This window comes from Mercenaria mercenaria, chromosome 13 (genome assembly GCF_021730395.1).
Source record: "Mercenaria mercenaria strain notata chromosome 13, MADL_Memer_1, whole genome shotgun sequence".
Lineage (NCBI taxonomy): Eukaryota > Metazoa > Mollusca > Bivalvia > Venerida > Veneridae > Mercenaria > Mercenaria mercenaria.
Genome location: NC_069373.1, coordinates 37,016,067 through 37,031,820, shown reverse-complemented (window position 1 = coordinate 37,031,820; position 15,754 = coordinate 37,016,067). Strand labels below are relative to the sequence as shown.

The 15,754-nt window shown below is 32.8% G+C and overlaps 3 protein-coding genes across 3 annotated transcripts; 1 reads left to right on the top strand and 2 right to left on the bottom strand.

Moving 5' to 3' along the window:
- Positions 1-908: 908 nt before the first annotated feature.
- LOC123529698 (caveolin-1-like) lies at positions 909-2,836 on the bottom strand. The gene is made up of 2 exons (XM_045310150.2): positions 1,993-2,836; positions 909-1,609 (listed from the first exon to the last, which is right to left on the bottom strand). The coding sequence occupies exons 1-2, from the start codon at positions 2,506-2,508 to the stop codon at positions 1,271-1,273; spliced, it is 855 nt and encodes a 284-aa protein (XP_045166085.2). The 5' UTR covers positions 2,509-2,836; the 3' UTR covers positions 909-1,270.
- Positions 2,837-7,604: 4,768 nt separating this feature from the next.
- On the bottom strand, positions 7,605-10,177 carry LOC123530098 (caveolin-3-like). The gene is made up of 2 exons (XM_045310799.2): positions 10,008-10,177; positions 7,605-8,026 (listed from the first exon to the last, which is right to left on the bottom strand). Exons 1-2 carry the CDS (start codon positions 10,059-10,061, stop codon positions 7,697-7,699), a joined length of 384 nt encoding a protein of 127 aa, XP_045166734.1. The 5' UTR covers positions 10,062-10,177; the 3' UTR covers positions 7,605-7,696.
- Positions 10,178-11,413: 1,236 nt separating this feature from the next.
- Positions 11,414-15,389, top strand: LOC123529111 (caveolin-3-like). The gene is made up of 2 exons (XM_045309321.2): positions 11,414-11,562; positions 14,723-15,389. The coding sequence occupies exons 1-2, from the start codon at positions 11,503-11,505 to the stop codon at positions 15,044-15,046; spliced, it is 384 nt and encodes a 127-aa protein (XP_045165256.2). The 5' UTR covers positions 11,414-11,502; the 3' UTR covers positions 15,047-15,389.
- The last annotated feature ends 365 nt before the right edge of the window (positions 15,390-15,754 follow it).

Here is a 15,754-nt window from a genome sequence, read left to right as displayed (position 1 = left end):
GTGAAAATAAAATCATTCGAATAGTTTTAACACGGTACAACTAGGATAAAACAGATAGCGGTAATTAATTATTCATCTCCTTTCTGCGCGTTATTGCACTCTATTCTACAATTGATGTATTGGAATGTGTTTCGTCCTGTGACAAAAATCAATTTCATTGGTACACTGTTTTTGCTGTGAAATATCCCCTTAACGTTTTAAATAAAATGGATTTCATAGAATGAAGATTTGTTGTGCAATTAATAGTTTGTTTTTAATATATTCTCCTATCTTTATGACACAATCGGAATGTAAAGCAAACCCTGTTGTACTGTTAATACTTATTTTTGTATATTACTTAAATAGACAACTTGCCGTGAACGTCATCTACATTTATCTCACAAGTAGCTGCCCGGACAAAACCTTAAAAAACAAAATCATAATTCAAATATACGGATATCTAGTCTCATTAGGTTATTAGATATGTTACTGAATTAATGTATCCAAACAAATAGATAACATTTGATGCCTTGTGACCCCATGTTTTTGTATCATCTGAAAAAAAGTTGTGACTGCTGAACAAGAATAAGTAAATAAGATGACCATAAATAATATGCAAGAATCATTACAGTCATGTTTTTACGGCGAAATGATAAAATTTGCACTGTAATAACTGTATTTCTGTTTATCATGTAATTTATATTTTCTATTTCAGTAGACAATACACTTTCAAATGATACCAAAATTATATGAGCTTACCTGGCATCAATATTTGTTATATTTTAATAGCACTGTTATAGACCTTGCTTATTTGTGGATCGGATACCTTAAACTGTACTCAAAACAAGATTTGATTTTGACGACTCATGTACAGTACTTCACGTTCCGTTCTGTACAAAATCTGATTAGAAAGTAAAAGAAACGATTCATACAATTTCTGATATCTACTTTAATTTTAACGTCAAAACTTCTATATGCACGTGTATAGAAATAGGGAATGAGACGCGTTATCTTTTAAGAAAAATAGATACATGTTAACCGTATCGGGTATCAGAAAAAAGTCTTAAGCAGTTGACACTTTTACATTGCAAATATATTTAAATACAAATAAAAAATGAAAACTAAAGAACTAACACAAATGTTCAGATCAAAAATGAGTATACATTGTTTTGAATTGTAAATATAGTGCTCATCTAAAGATGACAATGACGAAGATGACAGTTGTAATAAAATTGCACTTATCCGCTAGGGGTTATAGCCTTTTCAAAAGAATTAAATTCGAATCTCTAACTCAGTCGTTTGTATTATACACTTTGATGTTGCTAAAAAGTTTTCCAGCAGCCGCAAAACAAGGTTCAATGAAAGAATTCACTAGCACACCGTATACTTTCTGTAAAGGTTTCATTTGTATGGAGAAACTCCTGATACTTGGCTGGTAATACCAAATCATACAGAATGAAAGGCACGCAAAGTGAAGACCCCAGCACAAAGCACACGGCACACCACATAGTGCAGAAAGAAATTTATAACACCACACTTTTGAATCGGTGAAAATCCTGTATGTAGCTCCCCATACGGTACCAAAACTGTACGTCCCTTCCGGTTCGGCAAATATCTCCTCGAAATCAATCTATAAATATATTTAATCACATAAATGTTTTGTTAAATGAAATACTCTTACCATCTTCTTCGCGTTTGCTGTTTTTGTCTCGCCATTTGATAAACGAATTTGTTGGAAAATCAAATTTGAAATGTAAAAGAAGTAACAGAAAAAAATGCATTTAAACTACAAGGATGTATTTATATCTTACAGTTAAAATGATATACGAGTCGTCATATAAGTTCAACTTTTCTATACTCGAGAATTATATCTTAAGTTCAGCATTACATATACATTTGTACTGCTTTAGAGTAAAACCGACATTGTGCCCTGTAGTTTATTGAAACCATTAAGATGACGCCTATTAGCAATACGGTACTTTTAACGTGGCAGCACATATTTATTTGCCTTACCTTCACAATGCCATTTACATCCTCGGGATCTCTATTTTCCGGTATTTTCCCTTTCTTTCCCTTTGTTTTATTTGGCTTTGGGTTAGCTTTCGTTCCCTTTGCGTTAGGTTTAGGAGAAACGCTATGAGCGCTTGCTCGTGTAGATTGCAGGTTTGGTGACGCTGGTGGTGTCGTATTATGTGTGTGAATCGGGTGTTCTTCTATCGAAGACTTCTTGAAAGCCAACATACCGTGCGGAGATGTAGGTGCAGTACTTGAGGTTCCAGATTCAATCAAAGGCGACCTTATTTCACCTACTTCCACCGTTGCAGGTCCCTCACTGATATCACTTTGGTACGACTGTCCAGAATGCCGCCTCGTATTCTTCAAGCGGAGTGTGTTTAAATCTTCAAATGATGATGTAGAGGCGGATGATGCCCTGCTAGAACGCCGCGATGTATCATTAACACGATCATTTAGCGGTATATCCACTGACGGAGGCTCCGTCATGTTTGCATCCCTCTCATCATCTGACATGATTCAATCCAAATGTTTAGATTCTATAGAAAAAAACAGAAACTAATCTCCCGATTTTTGTTTTTGATCTATTGTTACATGTCTATTATTTACCAAGCGAATGTAGCTACATACGCTCTCTGCAGTCACTAAGTATTGCCAAGGGACAATACGGGGATCTGTTTTACGTCTTCGTGATGGACCAAATGTAACTTTCATTACAGTAATTGGAAAAGCTTATACATTATCCTTATTCTGGAAATTATGACCATGTGACATGTGGATGCCATGTTTTTTACGCATATTTTTACGTCCCAATTTGGTAATTAAATGTCGTGTCATCATTTATCTTTCATTAGACAGGTTTTTAGGAAAGGTTCATAATAATAAATAAGTCGACTGTGGCATACCTCCTTAATTAATAACATCTATTGGGAAAAGTATAGTATAACAGAGGTAGATTGGGGTAATTACCAGTTATCTATATTAATTGATAAACTAAGCTGTGCTCAGGATAGTTTATGAGGTCACGTTGAACATCTTTGCATTCAATTTTAAATACATTACCATAATCTAATCCATTTAATAGGTGTTCTAAAATAGTTTGACTTTCTATGTGCCAAAGACAATGTTAAACTACAAAAAATAAATTTAAAAGGACAATGGGTTTCACTCACATCTGTAAAGTTCTCTTAAACATTTAAAAACGTGTAAAAACTGATAAGATAAAGAACTTCACGATAATAAGTAAAACGGTGACACAGTTAGGGATAGTTGCATAAGTCAAGGCCACATTCCAACTTATTAAAACTGATTCTTTGACACAAAACGCATATTATTCTCTCATAAAGGTGTGTAATAGCATTTTACACTGAGCTTCATCGCCTCTTTTACAATGTAAGACTGAAAGTCCAAATACATGGATTATTCCTCAAGAAGTGTAGAAGAAGAAAAAATAAGGATAGATTCCCGGAAGCACATAACACCCCAATCACAGCCTTGAGACGGTTTGTAGTTAAACACTGCCCCCTTTGTCATGTTTATTTTGCCGGTAAAAGCCCGATTGCTAATAAGTTGAAAATGCGCTTGATGTCACCGACTGATGTCATTCTAACCGACCCGTAATTCCCGTAATTGGCCCCAAGTTTATTATCCGTGAATCAAAACATCAAGTCAGTTATACATTGACTTTGTGAATCCAATATATTGTAAATCAAAAATTTAAATGAGAAAAATGTGTAAAATGGTGAACTTTCAGCTGAATTCATAATTTTGCATCAATATAAAGCGGGGTGACAACAGGGTTCAAGCTGTCATGCTTGATACGTTAGCTGCCAAGATGACAAAATTTAGAAATTGGTAATTATATTAATAATTTAAACATAATAAAACGATTAAACAATTTTATGTGCTTGATTAATGAAGAGTTTTTAACACATTAATACACAAGTTTACCGTATTACCACGTGTCAAACGGTAGTTTGAATTACCGCCAATTACTTTCCTGATTATTGTATTGGATTTCTCTCACAATAGTGTATTGCAACTGAGGTGCTTTAATTATAGACGAATTTGACCCGTGTTAACTTTGCATTATAATACATATGAGGACAACCTATTATTAAAAGAGGGGTACGTTAAAACACGACTGCACGATAAAAAGGACATATTAAATTTGTTATAATAAATTATGTAATGGAAAGTTTTTAAATGACAAATTATTATATTACTTTGAACGCACTGTATACAAACTTTACATATATAAAATACAACGGCTTACCCAACACCCTTGATTTCTATAATGAAATAATCGATATGAATAATCAGCCTAAGGTCAACCATCGCGGTCAAGTTGCGACTACTATATACACGCTCGATATATTGATAGACTGACATCTCTTTCATACTTGGACAATTTATTATACAAATTACACATAAATTACACATGTCATATTTTTCAAATGCAAATATTTTTATTGACGTTAGCGATTTTTTTCTAAATTTACAAATTACACATAAATTACACATGTCATATTTTTCAAATGCAAATATTTTTATTGACGTTAGCGATTTTTTCTAAATTTACAAATGAATAAAAACATAAAAAAGGCATTATGACAAAATCTATGAAGACATACTCTAAAGAGCCCTTTGATTGATATTTTTTTCGCACAGACGTTACTAAAGGCTTTACCAAAACTCTATACACAATTTTTTTTTTAAATGTATTTAAACAGAAAATTTTATTAAAAGTGTAAGTTTATATTATAGTTAAACCAGTTAAATGATATCATATTCAAGTGTTCAAAAGTGACATTCACATGGTCTGTTTCTATCATCTACAGCTTATCCCTTCTTGAAAGCATGGAAGATCAGGCCACACGTCTGACAGCAAGGTTCACATGCACACTGGACGCACTGACCCCAGACCTTTTTCAAGAACCCACAGTTTAGATCCAAATACTTGAGGCAAGGTGTGAAATACCAAATGTGAATGAACGACGCATGCGCGAACTCACAACCAAGCTCTGCGGCGATGCATATTCCAAAAAGCAAAGTTGAAATCTTGTAGCAGATTCCTTTCCAGAGGTTAAAGCATGTGTATGAGAGCTTCCAGACGCAGTCAATACTGTGAGTGCCCTCAGGTTCGGCCAGAACATCTTCAAACTTACACTGGAATAAAGTAAATGAATCATTTAAGGAGAGGGTTTCAAAGCTTAGCTTTCTACTATATCCTTCATGCCTTAATAATGTAGCGTTTCATGTAGTAAATGTATATATATATATATTGTTTTGACCAAATGAATCATTTAGCTCATTAGCTCGATAGTCCACTTTGCCCTTTTACAAAACAGATTTTTTACACAAATTGTCTATTCAGTGAAAGTAAATTGAGATTCAAGGTAGAACATAACAAAAATAAAACAACGTGTCCAACTAGAATATGATGTAAAAATAATTTTAAGAAAACATGCTCAGAAAAGAAGATTGAAAATAGCAGATACAGAGGTAGCAAAGAATGAAACTGTGTACAAATAACTAAGTACGTTTAAGAAATATCAAGTGCAAGAACAAGATACTTACAGCGAGGTGGTCGTTGATGTTATTTGGATCCCTATTTACAAGATCTACGTCTGCCATTATTGTCTATATAACTGAGTGACAATTTATCCACAAAACCTAGGTCTGTTGCAGAGGGAGCGTCTGAATACAAACTTAACCTGATGCCATTTTTATACACCAATTTTTAAAAGTGACTTGGATTCCATGGAAATACAGTATTTGATTATTTGGCGATTATGCCTAATCCCTTTATTAGGTTTCAAATTATATATGGTGACAGCACGCAGAATATACAGGACCCCTTATTACCTGAATTATTTAATTACTATTTGTTGAGCTGATTTGTTTCTAAATTTGCACTAGGTATTAATGTTAAATCCATGCTAATTGAAAAACAAATTGTCACTGAAACTTTTTAAATCTAAAATCTGGTAAAGGTATACATCATGTTGGTCCATTGAATAACATGTGATCGCATAATTGTGGTTTAATACAATTGAAAATGGAAGAACAACTTCAAACTGGTTTTTAATTTATTTCCAACTAGTTTCGGCTTTCAATGCCTTCATCAGGGGTAAATGTTTACAATCAATAACGTTGATGACGTCATGTAGAACATGACGTCATAATTGTGGTTTCAAATAGTTCCAAGTCTTTATCTGTACGGTAGAACATTTTTCCTTTACTTAAATATAAGGCTGAGATCACATGACAGCTATCTGCTTGAAATTTCAGCAATTTTTGAAACAATTGCTCTTAAGCAATCGTCATGAAAACCTACGTCGTACTCCACAACTTTAATTTTGTGACTCGTTTTTTGTGGAGGCTGATTTTTGTCATTACGTTTCTTCCGTGTTATCGGGGAGACGACACAAATACACGATTACACGAAAGGACGAAAGTCATCTGATTCATCCTGATTCGCGAGGACACAAGGCAAGAGGACACGAAATGTTGAAAGTGAAATAAGGTAAGACACGACGAATCGGCAGTTTGTCGGCTAACATAGACACAATAAATCATCTATTCTTCGCCTTCAAGTATACATGCGCAGAAAGATTACATCCAACATAATAAATTCTTTAGTACTAAATAGTCTTATGCACGAATACAAAAGCATTTGCTTCTGCAGATAAAAGATATTTTTGACATACGCATTTCCCCCCAAGGATGTTAATATTTCATGTGAAAGCACTGTTTACAACTTAAGATGACATATTGTGTAGACTGTGTAACTGTGTAGACGTTCCATCAAAGCAGATATGAAATTTTGCGAATTTGTCATGATATTTCAGTTTCAGCCTTTTTAACTTTAATAAAACGTATATAAGGCAGAGAAGGCACGAAAGGACAACAAATTCTCACATTGTCGTGTCTGCGTGTCCTCGTGTGCTTAGGGCGACGACACGAAGTCACGAGAAATAAGTGGCGACTACGCGACGTTTAATCCATATATTTTGTCATTTACGTGTCGTCGTATGCACAAGATGAAAACCAGAGGACATGGAACGGCATTGGGATTTCGATTTATTGTGTCTTCTTGCCCTCGTATACACGGGATAAAGACACGATGACACGAAAGGGTGACAGAATACCGATTTGATGAGTTGTCGTGTCATCGTGCTCGTGGCGAAGACACGAAGACACGACAGAGACATTTTGTTTTACTCAAGTTTCATCTCAACGAGGACACAACTCAGCTATTTCGCATCCTTTCGTGTCATTCTGTCATCGAGTCGGAGACAGGAAGAGGTAAAAATCAGCCTCCTTATTATCTAAATGATTTTACAAAGCGTTTGTTGAACGAAAATATGTTCATGCATCAAATATTAAATAAACTCTTCTTTTGAGTTTTGGTTAGCATCGACTAACAATTTAAGTTAAAGACATTTAAAAAGTATTCTGGTGTGTACTTAGAAGTTCGGAATTTAGTTCACTAAGTTCCAGACAGTGTAATCAAAAGAGCCGTATTTATATCAGTAGATTGTTACCATGACATACAGATTACATTGTTTTATTTACTTTACCCAGTCAAATATAAACGAAGATGTTACTTACCAAAATATACTTTTATTATAAATCTAGAGAATATGACATAATTTTAAAATACTGGTTTATCTTAGATATACTGTGGTACAAAGTCTTTTTATTTTTCTCTCTTGAATGCATGGAAAATCTGTCCGCACGAAATACAGCACGGGTCCACACAGCATGACAGAATAAGTGACCACCATTTCCTGTAGTAGGTGCAGTTGATCTGAAGAACTTTGAGGGTAGGTGTAAATTGCCAGACATGAAGGAAGGCGACGGAGGCGAACTCACAACCCCAGGAAGCTGCAATACAGCAGCCGCAGAGAAGTGTCGTTAGTTTGTAGCAGAGGTTTTTCCAGCACTCGAAGCAAGAGTAAGACAGTTTCCAGACACAGTCTATACTCTGGACACCTTCCGGTTCCGCTAATACATCTTCAAATGCACACTGGAAATAAAGAGGTGTGTTTTGTATATGATTAGCAAATGCATGGTACCAAATTGTAGTAAGAGCAATGAATAGCAATTGTTAAAGCGTGAAAGTGACCCACCTCATCCGTAATATATTTCTCCGTGACTTGTGACATTATTTTGCAATATACAGATATGAACTACATATAATTCTATAAGTCTTGAAAGATTGACGACACAAAGATATCAATTTTATGATCAAAAAATGTATTTTTACATGTTTAAAAACGGGCTAAATCACAATTTCGAAAGGCTATATTTTACTTAGAAATTAGTTGAAATTGTTGCTTTTATGCCATCCTAAACATCTTGGAAGTTTATAACAGTCCATTCCTATATAAAGTCAAAATTGAATTTCAGAATATTATTTTGTCAAGTCGCTGAAATTAACATTGGAAAATACGCCATCAAAATTATGTTTTGACAATAAATTCAAACATAATCAATATATTTTTTAAAAATATTTAAACATATACTATAACCAAATGCCATGTTTTAATATATGACCAAGCTGTAGCAGCATGGCATTTAATCATATATGTAGCACTACAAAAACAATGGCTTCCTATGTTTAGTAAGATTAAATACATTTGATGAGTATTTTTTACATTTGAAGTAAATATCTAAATATAAGATATTGTAGTGCAAGATGTTCGCTGGATATTATTTTTTAAAAATCAAATTACTACCATCGCAGTTCTTAAGAATGCTAAATGATATTACTGATACTTCGTACATTTAATGTTAAATCTTGAAAACACCGTATTATGAAAATGGTTGATCAAAGAATAGAGCGAAACAGTCTTGTTGCGAAAATGGTTAATTGCCTAGCGAAACAGGCTTTGATAACGACATCCCACAAACTAAATGGAAAAGATAATATTCATATGATATAGAACTATGACATTTACAATCACGATCTTATTTACTTGTTATTCTGCAATTTTATGGTTCACTATAATTAAATATACAGTAATTTATCACTATAACCTTTTCACTCAAACTACGAAAAAAATATTATAAGAATATAGTTTTGCATCTTTGACCTCAGTAAAATGTCAATCAGGAAGACAAAATGTTTAAAGGAGCACGGGCATAATCATTATCAAATCAAAGAATAGCCTAATTAATGATATACGGCTAAAACTCGGTATCTTGAATTCCGAAGGATCGAGCATTTTACTTCGAGATAACCGAAATTCGACTTAAAATGATATATTGTGCACGAATTTTCCTGCCGAGACTTACAAATGTCTCCGAGATTGCTTGAATTTTGAGAAAAGCGACTTCGAGATATCGAGCTTCAACTGTGTGTGCTGCTGATTGAAAGGTTCGCCTTGGAGTCTAGGTATATCTAGACACGGTGCGCATGTAAGAACAAAACAGCTTAATGGCTTTATCACATTTCGGCCATTCCGAAAAAAGTCCAAGCACGTACACCGTTAATTAATTAATCATAAAGCAAAGATCATTTTCTAAAGGGTCTTTCTTTTTGTGGAATCGTACTTGAAAGCTGACGCATCTCTATGACTCCGACAAGTAACAAATGATATTTTCTTATTAGGATAACATTAGTTTTTAAAAGTAAGTTTCTCAAAACGTAGAAAAAGATTTTAACTTATTCAGTCTTCTCAACTTAATTAAAACATTTTCCGAACAAATATGTAAGTTTCCAAAATTTCATTTGTTAAGTTAATCATAATTTTTTTTTTAGTTTTTTTTTTCTTGCTTTTTATATAGCATGACAAAACGAAATTTTTATTGATTAATTAAAATTATTATTCAGTTGCTTTTTATATCACTAGTGAATTTTAACATATTTACATAAAATTTGTTAAAAGGATGAACGTGTTTGGATAGCCGGCACTTTCGTATTTCCTTATAATGATGAACTTTATTTAAACAGGATAATTGAGTAAATATTTGAATATTTAAGTAATATTTAATGTATAACAAACCTGTATGTGACTGTTTATACAATTAGGATCTCGGTTAATTAGGTCTACCGACATTCTTAAATTACTTAAATACAATCCTTCAGATTTGTTCTTGTTTACTAACAATGTACTCAATAGTCCAACGTATCACCAGTGAGTTAATTCACCGAATGAATTCGCCTTTTATTTCGTTGCTATTGAGAACGCTATAAAGAAATGATTGTTCAAACACTGCTTATCAGTAAACTAGATATGGGCACTTATTATAACTAAACCATATATATTCTGTATATACAAAATAACTCTACTTCAACCTTATCACCTGGAAGGCCTATAAAGTAGTTTTGAAGGCATCCAAGCACTTTAATAAAATTCAAGATCATGATAAATATTGCTTATATCTTTGTTCTATTACATACTCAACCCATATCCAAAGATGAAAAAAAAAGAGTGACCGTATGTAAGATTAGAATGCAACCATCTCACTGAATTTTTGATACGATAAGAGTTGTATAGCTAACAGGGAGGTCCACTTGATTTATCATAGCATATGAAAATAGAGGACATAAAAATACTTGTATTTAAACCATAGTCCTAGTTTCCTAACAATCTGGAAAAAATGAAATATCGAATGATTAATCTTTGATAACATTTTGTCACTAGCGCGAAAAGACTGATTACGGCATTGACATAATTAAGCAATTAAGCACTTACCAGGTGATGTTTATTGGAAAATAAAACATGATTAGCTAGTGTTCATTTGATGCAGTCGCGTATTCATGTAAAGTATGCCTGCAACATTGAGTTTTCAAAATAGTTATTTTTAATTTCAATGAGATTCTATTCAATATTACTCAATCAATTCTGTAACTGATGCATTTTTTTCATCTAAAATTTCAATCGTAACTGAACGACAATGTCCTCTAACAGATACTAAAGGCTGATCATAACCTCAACATTGAAAATTTACACATATTTTAAACCATGTTTATAGAACTGAAATATTTCAATGATAAAAGTTTTAAATCTCGTACGGTATTAAAAATATCATATCGGTATTATACTTTTTACTATACAAATTACTAACAACAACATATTCAAAATGTCAACAATGAAACCGAACCTATTATTAGTACAAATATTAGTAACATCGATCCATTAGTATTTCCATTCAAAGAGATTAGTGGTACCCCTTTTACAATAGAAGTTGCAGCCTGATTGTTTGGATAGCGTTTAAGCTTCTCTATATTTTCATAATTTCACCGTAACTGAGCAGTAGTGAACTCCAAACATAATTGAAGTATTTGAATATATTTACATTGCCCTCTTTCGTTTGCTTTCTCACTTAAACGCTTGTTTGAGCAATCGTTTTTAGCTTTAGCCACCGTCTCCCTAGGAACGACATACGCATATAAAATCTGAGTTGTACCTAGTTTTCCTACCATAGCACTGATAGCTGTCCGGCTTCTCTCGTCACTAATTAGCAAAGTCTGTGATAAAACGTCAATTGTCGAAAATGGCTGATTCTCTTGATCTTGTTAACCGTGATCCAAACAACATCAACAATCATTTGCAAGTAAGTATTCTACCCATTTTACGTATATATTTTACAGATTTTTCTAATTTTAATTTTTTTAAATCAAATTTCAGGTTAAAACCTTTATTAATTGAACAAAAAAATTCTAACTCTTTTAGATTAATGACAAAATTTCAAGCAATAATTTACATATCTTTTATAATTTTGTCATTTCTTTAAATTCTGTGTTATATTTTTGTAATATGAATAAATATGCTTAAAAAGATAATTTATTTGACTATAATTTTCTGATTAATTTCAATGCAGCAAACTCTATTGCAACTTTAGTTTAGAGATCTTGTAGTTAGATTCGCAGGGCTCAAATTCATCTACATTCTGTATGTATGAAATTGATACTTTAAATTCTATGTACTTTATTCGAAATATTTGCTTACTTGTTACAAAGAATAGTATAACCTACATGAATATTGTTTAACCACTACTAAGAGTTTTGTAAAATTTCTTATTAAATGTGGATACGAAAATTGGATGTCGTTTATAAGCCGATATCTAAATTTCAAACTCAGAATGTCGAAGAATACTGCGCCTTGTCTCTTTTAGATTCCCGAATCCTTTGTACAATATTTTACATTGTGCTTTAACAAAAGTTTTTTTGTGATTCAAATATTGTATTATGTTGTGCCAGTTTTTCTTTAGCATGAAAAGTAGCAATATTTCCCTTACAAAACACCTTTATGTGAACCCAAGTAGCATCTCTACCTACTATAACACAAGAACGAAAGGTAAGAATTTACTTATGCTCTCTTAACATTTTTCTAAACAATTAAACTGTTCTAACTAGTTCTGTTATTTGATGATGAAATGGTTGTTGTACTTACAAATTGCCATTACATCTAACACTGGTTTCTATTAGTCCAAACTAGCTGTAGATATAGATGCACAAAAAAATTTTTCATCGGAATGGAACGCTTATTAATTTTGTTTCGTTATTACCCTTTTCAGTGCAATTTTGAGGATGTTTTTGCAGAGCCCGAAGGCACACACAGTATTGACTGTGTATGGAAGTTGTCATACACATGTTTTAACCTCTGGAAAGGCCTTTGCTACAAAATATGCACCCTCTTGAACGGAATTTGCATAGCTGCTGAATGGGGATATTACTTTGCACTTGTGTCATTTTACCATATTTGGTGCTTCACTCCATTCTTCAAGATGTTGGACCTCAACTGTGGATGCATGAAGAAGTTTTACATCCAGTGTGTTAGTTGCTGCATTGAACCGTGCTGCATGGCCTGTGGTCAGCTCTTCCACAATTTTAAGAAATAACAATAGACGAAATGTGACATATTTGTTAAATTACAATTTTTGTTGGTGAAAAGTTTCCTACTTCAGTGATAAATTTCGTATTAATTTCGTCAATTTTATAGGAAACCAAAAGTCTTCGTTTTAAAAATGGACGTATATATTACATCTTTGGACTAATACATGATGGATTTATTTGTTAAATGTTTAAAAGAGAAATGAGAACGGGGTTACGAGGATAAGGTATGCCGTATTGTATGGAATGATGACAGTAACTGTCTGAACCATCAAAGGGGTTTTAATTCTGTGATATCTAAGAATAAATACCAGTTTATTTATTGTATTTATGTTCGTCTTTTTCTCTTGTTTTCACATTTTGTTAGATATATGATATACATTAGTCCTATTTGGTCAATATAATTAATTATGTAGTATAATGGCCAAGGATTATTAATTTATCTAGCTTTATATTTGCTTTATGCTTGCTTTGCTTTTTGGCTTTCGAAATATTTTGCCCCGCTTTTTAGGCATTCTCTTATTCTGACTGATTTCGCTTTTAGATGGAACTTGACTGTTGTTACATACCTTATCTTAATGCCAGAAGTCACTCTATTTTAGAACTGGTTACAGTATATGTGAGGAAAGATTTAACTTCTATAGAAACCTTTTAATCTAACTTGCTAATTCAAATCTAAATTCATGTAGGAACTATTTTTGCTACGAAAAATTTTGACACCATGGACTTAACCAACACAGTTAATTCATAATTCACTTCAATTTTAAGGAGAAGAAAGGTATTAGCCTGTTAGCTATGTTAATTTTCTTGAGGTGATTTTAATTAGGTTTGAGGATCCTGCATGTTGAGGCATCAATTTAACGCTATATCACAGTAACTAATCACCGATTTGTATATTTTATCTCACAAATCGTCTGAATTCATCAGAAGACAAAATTGAGTATGCAACTCATACCCAAAACTGAGCTTTTGTATTGCTTATTTTTAGCTTCGTAGACTACTTTAATATTGCATCTGTTTGCATAACTGTATTTCTACAATCTAGCACTCGCCGCGAGTCAAAGCTGTCATCCAGATGACGTATCTGCAAAAATCAAAGGTATCCAATGTGTCGACAATGCTTGAATTGCCATAAAGCCACTTTGAGATAAATACATTTTACTTTTACTTTTGGATTATGCCATAAACGTCAGAAATATACAATTAAATTATCGTCAGTCAGGTATCACTTTTTTACATTGTCGGCCAAGATGTTTGATAATTAACATAACAAGAAATGCTACAATGGATAATGGTTAACGAAAACAGATGATTTGGATACTGGTGATACTGGTGTTAAATCTGTTTATAGTTCAGACTTAAAAATCCCGAATACAGATTCAGGAACGTACGGGATGAAGTGTGAGTATTACAATATAAATTTTCGTTTTTGTTTTGTGAGTTATTAAATTGCTTTGCTTAAATCTGCTTATTGCTTTTACATATATGGTAAATTTGCTTATGTGTTAAATATTGCTTTTCGCTTTCTTGTTGTTTAAATTAATTACACGTATATAAATGTGCTACATAACGCTTTGGTTTCCTTGTGTTGAAGCTTAATAGCACGTTATACAGTGTGCTATATTGCTATATAATGCTTTTGGCTTTCTTGCTGTTGATATTTAATTGCACGGTATACAGTGTACTACATACTATAAATGCTTTTGTCTTTTTAATTGCACGTCATACAGTGTGCTACAGTATGCTTTGCCTTTCTTCTTGTTGACTTTAATTGATATGATCAGTAGAATTTGCATAATTATTTCAGAGCGAAGAAAATAGAATCAATAATGGGAAATAGTTTTGCCTCACTTATTTGACAATTTTCTTCTTTTTCTGTAGTGTTCCTTTGAAGACGTTTTGGCCGAACCAGAGGGGACTCACAGTATTGACTGCGTGTGGAAACTATCCTACTCATGCTTCAACTTCTGGAAAGGCTGTTGCTACAAGCTGTCCACAATACTCTGCGGTATATGTATTGCTGCTGAATGGGGATGTGAATTTGCTGGTGTATCTTTCTACCATATCTGGTTCTTCACACCATGCTTCAAGATGCTCGACCTCAATTGCGGGTGTATGAAAAAGATGTACAACCAATGTGTGTCATGTTGTGTCGAGCCATGCTGTATGGCATGTGGTCAGCTCTTCCATAACTTCAAAAAATAACAAACTGTGTTTCTACATGTTGAAAAAAGGAATATGTGATAAAACTATTAAAAGCTATATATTTATGAATACAAAAACACTTATATGAAAGATAAATTATGGTTATAGTTCATTGACAACTGAAGAAACATCCTTATTCTTGTACACAAAATACGAATGTAAAAGTAAAGTTTTGTTTCAAATACTATTCATATCAAACATATATTAGTATTAAAATGACTAAAATTTGTTCCGAACATAATTATGTTGTATGTGTTTTCTAAATAATGCTCAACCATAACGGGTTTTCTCATTTGAATGTAAGTAAGTACTATTAAATGCTTTAATAAATTTGTTGATTATATCTCTTTTGTTATTGATTCTTTTTGTTATCATAGAAAATATATCCTGGATGACTGGATACGGTAACTAAACCTGCTACCTGACAAAAGAAATTTAATGTTAGAATAATCAATCTTATGTGAGATAAACGTATTATTTCGACTGTTGTTTTGAAAACTACTGTCGCCCATAAAATTAATGAAAAGTAATTGATGAATCTTTTAGAAAGGTTACAATTCTGGAGGCTTATTATAACGGAATGGATACTTCTTACAGTCATAAAGATATCAACAGTATGGCATGTAGTAAGGATAAATGACGAGCCTGGTGTGTCACAGTTAAGCAAAAACTTTCAACATAAAAAAAGTTAAAGGCTCATAATGCCTT